We start from the raw sequence: 12441 nt of genomic DNA on the forward strand, positions 1-12441 counted from the left end.
TTGGGCCATGTACATAGCCTGTTTAGCGAGTCACAATCTTTTGAGACTCACTAAATAGGTTTTGCGACTCGCTATTTGGAAGGGGCGTTCAAAACAATGTACTAATGTAGTAATATACTAATGTTTTGCAACTGCGACTACTTCAAGTAGGTGGTAATGCATTTGCAAATGGGAAGGGGCCCCCAGGGGACCCCTTCCCCTTTGCAAATGCATGCAAAATAATTATTTAAGGGCAGGCAGTGGTCCCAGGGACCACAGCCTGCCCTTAAAAAATTAAATGAAAAAACGTTTAATATATATATTTTTAATGCATTCCATTTTCCTTTAAGGAAAACGGCATTAAAAAAAAAACAGCTTTATTAAAAAGCAGTCCCAGACATGGTGGTCTGCTGAGCCCAGCAGGCCACCATCCCTGGGAGGGCTGTCATTCACAATGGGCTTGCAAATTGCGAGAGGCTCATTAATATTAATGAGCCTCGCAATTTGCGACCCCATTGGGAATCACAAAACAGTGTAAACACACTGTTGTACATTTCAATTAGTGCCTGGCAATTTGCGACTCGCAATGTGCCGCAAATTGCGAGGCACTAAATGAAAGGGTTGTATATCCGGTCCATAGTTATTTAAATGATCTGTGATTGAACCCATATCCGAAATGTAAATGCCCAACAAGTTAGAAATGTGCTTAACTGCATTAATCACAGAAAGTGCTGGGATAAATAAATGTTGCATAAATGTGTTGCTTTTCGGCACAAGTACATGCAAAAGCACATTTATCAACTAATAAAATGTTTATCTGTCTCTATAACCTTGCCCATCAGGACTGACCTCAGTGTAAGTGTAGGCCACCACCCCTTTTACTGTACAAGTATTTGATTTTAGCATTAAGCTTTAAAAAATACCATAATAGCTTTTAAGGAGAGAGGTTAAGGAAACTAGGAAACCAAGTCTCCTAAAGCCATAGAGTCTCAAACTCCAGATTGTGACTAATCACATCTGGAACATCCAGCCATATAAGGAACTCGATATATTCCAAGAGATCATCACATTTGGAAATCTAACTAGTGACTTAATTGTACCATCTTCTTCTAGGATGGGCTTTGCACTGGTAAAGATGTCTCCCTGATCCCTGTGCCACTGATGATGGAGCCAAAGTGAAATTCCTACAGTCTATCACCATTCAACTGTGGAAACGTTACCCTTATTAATCTGCTATTGAAATGATGTCTACTGTTCAGTACAAATAGTAAAGATAATAATTTCATATTTGTTTGCATCACTTCATACCCCAGTGTTGTTGTCTTAAAGTGGGAAAGATACGAGGCGTTACTACCACCCAATGTAATGGCATTTTATTTATGGAAATTAAAAGGACATAAGGCTGAGTTCACCTTGCCAGATTTCTAATGTGTTTGACCTGCTGTTGACAATATATGTGAGAATACTTTCTCAATCATTTTGCCTGCTTCTAGTAAGAAAAGGACTCCACACTAATGTCGTACATTTAACTTTGTTGATACCTAAAAGAATGTTCGCAATCATCTGCAGACCAATAGACATTTCCATAGACTTTTTATTGCTTTCTATATAAAGCACAAAATAATGACAAAACAAAATGATCAGAAATATGCTTTCCAGCCCCTCCTGAATATTATTTAAAACATATATAGATATCCGCCTCTTAAAGTTTATTACAACAAGTACACTTTGATAAATCCATCCCATATGTCCATTCACACACAAAGGCCACTTATACATCAATTCCAATTATACGGACCAATAAACCAACCATCAGGAAATTGTGTATTAGACAGTCATTAGAACTCAATGAGTCAAAAAGACTCATACGCAGAAATATTTTTGACAAAATGTAACTCAACAAACTGTGAATAAAATAAGTTAACATGAACGACAGCATTTTCTGTATCCAGCCTCACCAGATATGTGCTATTTGCCACTAGAGGTGCAGATTAGAGTGAACAACATTATCTGAAGTTTAATTGTGTATTCAGACTCATCCCTAATTTGTCACTGGAGATGACTGGGCTACAGTGTACTCACTCTGCCTTTGTCCCTCTTCTGACCTTTGGCCTTGCCTTCACACTTTCACCAGTCCAGCTGTCAATAAATAAAAGTAGTAAAATCTGGGTGGCTAAAAGTACCTTCACCGGCTCATTTGTCTGCAGGCATACCATATAATACAGTTCATAGAATTTACTCAATTAGTTTGTCACAAAGGGCACATAAGGTTTCCTCTTCTACCCTGCTATTTCAGTTGTTGCAGCAACACAACACCAAAGTAAACTTTGGCTCATATTTAAATGAGAGGATCTCCCATGAGAGGATAGTCTCCAATATATGGAGTAATCTTTTCCGACATATACACACCGCGAAGGACGTGGAGTATCAACAAGATTCCGACACCACCAGTTGTCCTGTTTACTGTCCTAAATAGCAAATCCAAGACAAAATCTGTGTCTGAAAATTATGCTAAACAAACTCCTATTAAGTATTTTTTTCCATTTTATGGAGCCTACGTTTTAGATTGGTGGATATATCTTATGTCAAAATAGCTGGCTTCCCACAATCCACCACCATGTTTAGCTAAAATTACTAGAACACACAAATTGATCAACAAACCACTGAATTGACACTGGTGACCCACCAGGAGTCACTTTAAAAATAGAAATGCATATTTTTGGCATTTTTACATTTCAGCACACAAAAGGCTTAATACGCATTGTCGAACACGCTCATAATCCAGCATTGCACCAACTAATGCCATTTTGGATGGTTTATGTGGCACTTTTCACCTGTGTCAAACTTCAGGTGTCCATTGTTTCATTCTGTTGTGCAACACCTTTAATCTCTTATGTTTATTTGTTGAAATATTAGTCCTATTTCCACCTTCACCAATATTTTGCAGGTTATCCACTTAATCTCATTTCTTTAGGGAACTTCAGCAGGTAGCTGATACCTGTGACATATTTGCTGTCGACTGATTCTGAGTAAGTCTGTTAATTTTCTCTATGTTGTTTAAGATTGAGAAGCCAAGTTCATCTAATAGTGTTGTTTCTTCTTTTTCGGATGGAGCGTGTTTCACGAGTTTTGTCAGGAAAGTTCATTGAGCCGTGATGCTTATGTTCCAGTACTGCTTGCTTGATCACGAAAACATCTTTCACTCTGTCAACACTGGCGTATATCTTGGCATTGCAGCCAATTTTAAAAGTTCTGAAACAACAAATTAAATATGTATTGTTTGCATCTGCATGTTTTCCTACTGCACATGCTGCTTACTTTAAATCATATGTAACCCGTATCACAAGATCACTTCCATTGTTTGCTAATACATAATTTATTTTCCTCATCATCGGACAAACCTTTATTAGACTAACTAAATTGCCATACAACTTTTGACATAAAACATTCATGAATTCAATGATTCAGTTACCACATACTAAAACAATTTCACAATTCAGCAATATTACAATAAAATCCATTGCACTTTTAGCCAATTTAATAACATACTTTCTAAAAATAGTTAAGATAAGTAAAGAACTTGAGAAACTGAGCTATATGGAGATACACAATCAATGAAACAGATTATCCAATATTTGAATCAAACATGGACAGGCCTCTGGTAAAATGAAAAACTCACTTATAAAAACTGTGGCAAGGATCTAAACCTAGACTTTCCATTAAGAGTAAACAGGTGTATCCTGTAAATCTTTCAAATAAATAAATTCTGCCAGTAATCGGAATACCACAATATCTTTGAAGGTTATTCATATACTTCAAGTCTTTCGCATAAAAGTTCATCTCTTATGCAATTTTAACCGAGTTTAAGTGTACAACAGGCTTTAAAAATAAAAATTGAATTGCTATAGTACACCAATTAAAAACTATTGACACATACCCTTTTGCTAGCACAAGACCATTCAGCTTAATTTTTTCAATGTTTGATCTAAAAGCCTTAGCAATATTTTTTTTGTTTTCTGCCAATAAATTAAGGGCTAGCTTTATTAACAAACGACATAATGAACTGTTAGATCTGTCATCTTTTGGGTGGTCTTCCCCCAAGCTTTATGCATGCTTGCTTCCTCTATTTGCTGATTCTTCTTGTTGACTTTAGGACTCTGAGCACTTTACCACTGCTGACCAGTGCTAAAGTGCATGAGCTTCTCCCCTGAACATGGTAACATTGGTGTATACACAATTGGCATATTTAGTTTACTTGTAAGTTCCTTGTGAAGTGGTATACCACAAACCCAGGGCATGTAAATAAAATGCTAGTAGTGGGCCTGCAGCACTGATTGTGCCACCCACACAAGTAGCCATGCAAACCTGTCTCAGGCCTGCCATTGTAAGGCCTGTGTGTACAGTTTACTGCCACTTCGACTTGGCATTTAAAACTACTTGCCAAGCCTTAATTTCACTTTTTATTACTAAACACCCCTCAGGTAGGTCCTAGGTTGCCCATAGGGTGTGATGCTTTGTAAGCAAAAGCTAGGACATGTATTGATACGTTTTTGCAAATCCTAGTAGTGGCAAATGCCCAAACTCGTTTTTAACTACTCTGAGGCCTACTTCTCTCATAGGCTAGCATTAGGAATCTCTTAACCCCTTTGCTGCTAGGCCTCACCCCCCCCCCCCTTGTGCTAAGCCGTTTATTGGCTATTTGGGGTCTTTTGTGCTTGGGCCCTTGTAACTTTCTGACCACATAAGGTATCCACGTCAAATTTACATCCTTTTCTTCCAACATCATGGGGATGTTAAAGGTACCCAGGGTTTGTGGATTCCCCTGGAGGGGACCCAAAAATTAGCCAAAATACAGCTAATTTATTTTTTAGGGGGGAAATGGGAAAAAAAGGCTACAGATGAAAGCATCTGTTTTTTTTTCCTGCAAATGGTATCAACAAAGGGTTTGTGGTGCTGAAATCACCATCTTTCCAGCTTTCAGAGACAAGCAGACTTTTGTCAGAAAACCAAAAATGTTTACACAGTTTTTGCATTTTACTGGGACATAGCCTATTTTGCAAATTTTTGTGCTTTTAACCTCCTTCCAGTTAATGGTAAAAACGGGTATGAAAGCGATGATGGATCCTGGAACGCTATACATTTATAAAAGGATACACAATTCTGAATTTAGCAAGCGGTCATTTGTGTAAATCCTTCAAGGTTTTCTTATAGAAGCTAACAGTTGAAAATAGGAACATTTTAAAATGAATTAAAAAAAACTGCCATTTGTACCAACGTTTTCACCTGTAACTTCTTCTAAGTATGACAGATTTTTGCAATATACTGTTAAATTTGCTGGACCCTTCTGGTTGCGGGATATATAGGACTTGTAGGTTCACCAAGAACCCGAGGAACCCAGAGCCAATAACTGAGTAGCGTCTTGCAATGGTTTTTATTGTGTACCGGGTATAAGCAATTAATTTGGGAAAATATAAACAGGGAAAAATCGGTATGAAAGACACCTATGTATTTCTGAAATGGGAACAAAATATAGAGTTTAGAAACAGTAGCTATTTGCACATCTCAGAAATTGTTGGTACCCATACCAGCATGTGAATTATAGGACGATTTTCTAAGTGACTTATTTTTTACACATTGTGTTACATTTGGAAGGCAGAAATGCTTTGAAAGTCAATAGGTAATAACAGTTGCTCTACATTTCTGTGATCCCCTAAGTCTCCCAATAAAAATGGTACCTCACTTGTGTGGGTAGGTGTAGTGCCCGTAACAGGAAATGGCCCAAAATGCTACGTGGACACACCACATTTTCAAAGTGAAAACTGACCCTTTTTTTGCACAGTGCCGAGCTGTAGATTTTGAGCCCTAGCTCTGCCGGCACCAAGGGAAACCTAGCAAACCTATACATTTATGAAAACTAGACACCCAATAGAATAGAGGGGGTGACTTGCAAACCTCAAAGTTTGTAAAAAGAAGAACACACTTTCCTCACATTTCTCTGATGAAAAATTCTGGAATCTGCATGGATCCACAAATTTCCTACCAACCAACGTTCCCCCAGGTCTCCCGATAAAAATGGTAACTCAGTGGCGACAGGCAAGGGCCCAAAACATATTGAGGAAACATCAAAATTACCTATCACAAAACAACCTGGTTTTGTAAGAAGGGTCACCTGAGTTTTTGGCCCCGGGCTCGGCGGCCATCTTGGGAAACTACCAAACCCAAACATTTCTGAAAACTAGACATGCGGGGGAGTCCAGCGAGCAAAGGCTTGCATGGACCCCCAAACGTTTTCCTACCCAGAATCCCCTGCAAACCTAAAATTTAGCTGAAAAAAACACATTTTTCACTTATTTTTGTGTGGAATCAGCGTGCCGGCAGGAATGCCCTACCCCACAGCGTTCCCCTCAGTCTCTCGAGTAAAATGATACCTCACTTGTGTGGGTGCCCAATGCAGAATTGGCTAAAAACTTATTTTTTTTAAAAATTAGTGCTTAGAATTCTTGGTGATATACCCTCAATCCCTATGTTTTGCCTCTTCCCAGTCACAGGCCCTTGCCCTACCCACACACGTGAGGAATCATTTTACTAGGGAGACTGAGGGCAACGGTGTGGGGTAGGACATTTGTGCCGGCACAGTGATTCCACACAAAAATATGTGGAACATGTGGTTTTTTCAGCAAAATTTGAGGCTTGCAGGGTATTCTGGGTAGGAAAACATTGGGGGATCCACGCAAGCCATACCTCGCTGACCTCCGGCTGGTGTCTAGATTTCAGAAATGTGTGGGCTTGGTAGTTTCCCAAGAAGGCAGCTGAGCATGGGCCAAAAACCCAGGTGACCCACCCCTTGCAAAAACAGGTTGTTTTGTGATAGGTAATTTTGATGTCTTCTCAATACGTTCTGGGCCCTTGCCTGTCGTGGGTACTTGACCCACCCACGTGAGTGAGGTACCATTTTTATCTGGAGACCTGGAGGAACGCTGGGTGGTAGGAAATTTGTGGATCTATGCAGATTCCAGAGCTTTTCCACCCAGAAATTTGAGAAAAATCAGATTTTTTCAGCTAAATTTGAGGTTGGTAGGAGGTTTCCCAAGATGGCCACGAGCCCCGGGCCAAAAAACCAGCCCCCCCTGCAAAACCAGGTAGTTTTATGATAGGGAATTTTGAAGAGTTCACAGTACGATTTGGGCCATTTACTGTTGCAGCCACTATGCCTACCTACACGTTGGGGATACCATTTTATCAGGAGACTTGGGGGGAATGCTAGGAGGTAGGACTTTTGTGTCAGCTCGGTGATCCCACAACTTTCCCACACAGAAAAGTGAATAAAATGTTATTTTTTTGTCAGCTAAATTTGAGGTTTCCAGGGGATTTTGGGTAGGGAATCTTTGGGGGATCAATGCAAGCCATACCTCACTGGACTCCCAATGGTGTCTAGTTTTCAGAAATGTGTGGGTTTGGTAGGTTTTCCTAGATGGCTGATGAGCTGGGGCCAAAAACCCAGGTGCCCCCCCCTTACAAAAGCAGGTCATTTTGTGATAGGTAATTTTAAAGTCTCCACAATACGTTTAGGGCCCTTGTCTGTGGCGATCCATAAAGATTCCATAACTTTCTATCACAGAAATGTGAGGAAAAGGTGTTTTTTTTAACAAAGTTTGAGGTTTGCAAGGGATTCTGGATAAAAGAACCTGGTGAGAGTCAGACAAGTCACCCCATTCTGGATTCCCCAGGGTTCCTAGTTTTCAAAAATGTATAGGTTTGCTAGGTTTCCGTAGGTGAAGAACAACACAACTGCCAATACTGGACATCACTTTCTCATTTTTATACTGACCTTTATGAATGAAACATACCGGTACGTTTTTTAGTTTCCGTCACTAGTTTATTATTTCATTTTTTTCACTAGTGGAACACTATTTTTTCATAAGCATCTCATCAACTTTTTTGTGCATGTACAAACAAATATAAAACATAAAATATTACACTTAGATACAACAAAATGTCAATGTGCAATACATTTACACATTTTAACACATCCTACCCACATTCTGGCCCATCCATTCATCCTTCACTCATACAACAAAACAAACTCTTTGGACCTATTGTCAGCAATGAATTATCTATCCATATAGATGGTTTTGTGCTTCATAATTTGCAGTCTTGTTTGGTCAGATAAATCATTTGGAAGCAAACCCTGTTATTCAAACTAAATTCTCTCTTAATCTGATTGACAATAGGCACCAAACCAAGTCGACACGTTTCGAACCTCCAAATGCAGGGTTCTCCTCAGGACCAACAGTCTCTAAAAAACAAAAAACGCTAATTTAAAAACTTGCTACAAACAACAGACTTAATTATTAACACTGGCACCACCCGTCGGTACCCAGACACCCTACCTTGTTAATGTGGAACGCAGTCCCTTACTAAAGGTGAAGTTGATTTAGCACAGGTCGCAAGACACACTAAACAGAAGACAAGAAACAGAACCCACAGCACAGTCACAAGTATGTATAAATCGCGTGTCCAGTATAAATACATACAACGCTGTAGAAACACTCACCTATTTAATTGTGTGGGTGCATTTCTGTCGGGGAGGAAAAAGGAAAGGATGAATGAACTATGCACCTGTTAGTCGTGCTCATGCTTACAAATGTAATTGGATAAGACAGCGAAACTCCTAAAGGTGAGCTTACCAAGTCTGGGTACAGCTGTAGTCAAAACCCAGTGGTGGCTTGTCGCAGCACGGCTTTCTTAATTTTCGCTCTGCAACAAAAAACAAAAAACGGGCCTGAATGTAAAAGAGTTCGAACTACGGTGAGAAATAAAGTGCGGAGGAAAACGGGGAGCCTTTTTACCTTTAGCTCAGTCGAACGCTCCTCTCACAGTGTTTGGAGAAATGTAATTTAGACGCAATCCTGCATCTCTTTCAGTTATTGGTTGAAGTGCCGGTCACATGACCGGAATTGAAGTTGCAGCCAGCAGATTCTTAAAGAGAAAGTGAAGTATTTTTTCTTTACCGCATAAAACTTTACTCAGTCCTAAGTGTGCAGGAGCGCTACGCAAGGGACTCATGATAGATTTGACAACTAAAACGGGTCCAAATAATAAACGCACGCAACTGGTGCACACCTTTCCTTGAAACAATTGCGCGATCGTAAACAAGCCATACAATGGCCTTTCATATGGCTGATCATTGTAGCTGCATTAATGAGCTCTTGTGAAATGGACTGACTTATGAATCACATTCGTATCCATAGATACTGGGCCAATACGTTCAGAGCCCTAAATGACGGTTCGATCTCTACTGGCTGGTTAGTGGTTGGATGAACGACATCACAAAGAGAACAATCTATAACACATTGTGTCGAACCCAGTTATCCACTGCATATGATAAAGCATATTGCTCATGAATTCCCTTTAAAAATGTCAGAAATCTCATTAGGACCTATCGCTGCTGTATTGTATTTCATTATCAATAATGCTTCACGCTGGTTGAATTTACCCTCAATATCACCTCCCCGCGGGTCTTTATCGATTTTTGAAATAATGGTCCAGCGTAAATCCTCCTCTTTATGTTTATTCGACAGCCAATGTTGAACCAAAGGCACATTTGGTGTCTCTTTCCTTATTCTGGACTTGTGTTGCGTAATCAGCTGTCGTGCCTCCTGGGTGGTCTTTCCTATGTATAATTTGGAGCACGGACAGGTAATCCCATATACGACATTTTTTGTTTGACAATTTGTTAAGACTTCATGTCTCCAATGAATCCCATTAAAAGTGAATACCGCTCCCTCAATTGTCTGCGCGCAGCAGAAGCAATGCCCACATTTATGGTGGCCTACTACAGGAGGCATTCCCATCATGCTCCTTAAAGTTGTTTTAGGGGTAGAGGGTAATGCTGCCCTGACAATATGTTGCCCAACACTCTTTTCTTTTTTAAAGGCAAAAAGCGGCGGTTCCTTGAAGTCGCTATGTAGGTCCTTAACCAGATGCCAGTTTTGCGTCACCATCTTGCGTAACTGATTGGCATTAGAGCCAAACGTTGTGACACAAACAATTCTTTTTTGTTCTGGTCGTGTTTTCTTTTTTAGTAAAATCTCTCTAGGTACCCACAAACCACGTTTCAATGAGTGACTTAGCAGTTTCTTTGGGTAACCTCTGACAAGCAGTCGCTCAACCAATTCATTTCCATGAAAAAAATATTCCTCCTTATTTGAACAGTTTCTTCTTATTCGAAGGAACTGCCCAAAGGGTAGATTTTGTTTGAGGCTTCTGGGGTGGTGGCTTGTGTAATGGAGTGCTTTATTTGGGTCCGTTGTTTTGCGGAACAGTGTGGTACCCAACATGCCTTCCGACGCATACATTTTTACATCCAGAAAAGTAATGTTTTTATTGGAAGAGGTAAAGCTGAATTTGATATCTTCAGTCTTTTGATTGATCCAAGACATGAATTCGTCTAATTTTTCTTGGGAGCCTGGCCAGACCATAAATACATCATCAATGTATCTCATATACTTTGTGATGTGTTCGGCATATGGGTTGTTGTTATAAATAAATTTGTTTTCATATAGGCACCGCCAGTTCCGGCGCAAAGGGGCAGCCCATGGCCACCCCTTTGGTCTGGAAAAAGAAATCCGTGTCAAATTGAAAATAATTTGTTTGCAACGCAAACTTGTCCAGCTGAACTATGAAGGTTGTGGAGACTCTTGTTGGTCTTTCCCTTTGTTCTAAAAAAAAGGTGAGGGTTTCCAACGCCTGTTCCTGGGGTATCTGAGTGTACAACGAAACTACGCCAATTGTTACTAGTAGTTGTCTTGATTCGTCGAATTCTACCGATGTTATTTGGTTCAAGAAAGCTGTTGTATCTTTTAGATGTGCTGGGATCTCTTCAACAAAGGGTTTGAGAAAAAAGTCAATGTATTTTGACACTGGTTCACTCAGTGACGCACAGCCCGAAACTATCGGGCGGCCCGGAGGGTCCATTTCGTCCTTATGCATTTTAGGAAGGACATAAAACATTGGTGTCCTTGGGTGTTTATTTTGGAGAAAAGCAAATTCTTTGGATCCTAGGATTCCTGAATCCAGACCTTCTTGGAGGATGGAGAAGAGCTCTTTTTGCAAATCATCCGTGGGATTTTTGTTGATCATCCTATAGCAGCTTGGATCATCCAATTGGCGTCTGACTTCCTTTTTGTATTTGTTAATGTCCCAAAGTACTACCGCACCACCTTTGTCCGCCTGTTTTATTACTAGCGATTTGTCATTTTTCAATGAAAAAATAGCTTCTTTTTCTTCTTTGGATATATTGTAGTTGACATAATGTTTTTCATTTTCCAAGGCAGCTATTCCTGAAAGTAATGCTCTCTCAAATGTAATTATTTCTTTGGGAGTTTTGAACCCCGGTGGACAAAAGGATGATTTGTTGCGGAGTCCTGTGACCTCCATGGTTATTTGTTCAGGTGTATCCTTGAAAAATGTTTTTAATCGAAGTTTTCGGCAAAATTCCAAGATTTCCAGCTTCATTTTAACAAAGACAGTGGGTCGCACAGGGACATAGGATAGTCCTTTCTTTAAGATTGATATTTCCGAAGCTGATAGAATTCGGTCCGACAAATTAAACAAAGGTGATTGATCTAACTCCTGTAGTATTGACGCCTGGTTCGCATTTCCCATGGTTGATGATTTGGACGAGTACGTCCTCTTGTTCTTCATTGGCCTCTGACTAAAAAAGGCTGAGGATTTTGCGGTTGGTTTTGCTGGTTTCCTCTATAATTTGGATTACTCCTTGTATCACTCGTGTCTGTCTCGCCTCCCGATGACGAAGATGATGTGTCCGAAAACGTCAGATACTTGTTCCTATAACGGCCTTATGCTTTACCATATGCAGTGGATAACTGGGTTCGACACAATGTGTTATAGATTGTTCTCTTTGTGATGTTGTTCATCCAACCACTAACCAGCCAGTAGAGATTGAACCATCATGTAGGGCTCTGAACGTATTGGCCCAGTATCTATGGATACGAATGTGATTCATAAGTCAGTCCATTTCACAAGAGCTCATTCATGCAGCTACAATGATCAGCCATATGAAAGGCCATTGTATGGCTTGTTTACGATCGCGCGATTGTTTCAAGGAAAGGTGTGCACCAGTTGCGTGCGTTTATTATTTGGACCCGTTTTAGTTGTCAAATCTATCATTAGTCCCTTGTGTATCGCTCCTGCACACTTAGGACTGAATAAAGTTTTATGCGGTAAAGAAAAAATACTTCACTTTCTCTTTAAGAATCTGCTGGCTGCAACTTCAATTCTGGTCATGTGACCGGCACTTCAACCAATAACTGAAAGAGATGCAGGATTGCGTCTGAATTACATTTCTCCAAACACTGTAAAAAGGAGCGTTCGACTGAGCTAAAGGTAAAAAGGCTCCCCGTTTTCCTCCGCACTTTATTTCTCGCCGTAGTTCGATCT

At 40.0% G+C, this 12441-nt stretch overlaps 1 protein-coding gene across 8 annotated transcripts in view; it reads right to left on the minus strand.

Annotated features, from left to right (window-relative positions):
* Positions 1-1555: 1555 nt before the first annotated feature.
* LOC144781502 (uncharacterized) overlaps positions 1556-12441 on the minus strand; it is a 121736-nt gene continuing 110850 nt past the window's right edge. For all 8 annotated transcript variants that reach the window (XM_078660388.1, XM_078660386.1, XM_078660385.1 and 5 more), the window contains one exon: positions 1556-3231. In XM_078660388.1, coding sequence (XP_078516514.1) covers positions 3057-3231 — 175 coding nt within the window. In that variant the 3' untranslated portion in view covers positions 1556-3056. The remainder of the gene's footprint in view (positions 3232-12441) is intronic.

Source organism: Lissotriton helveticus, chromosome 9, assembly GCF_964261635.1.
Source record: "Lissotriton helveticus chromosome 9, aLisHel1.1, whole genome shotgun sequence".
Lineage (NCBI taxonomy): Eukaryota > Metazoa > Chordata > Amphibia > Caudata > Salamandridae > Lissotriton > Lissotriton helveticus.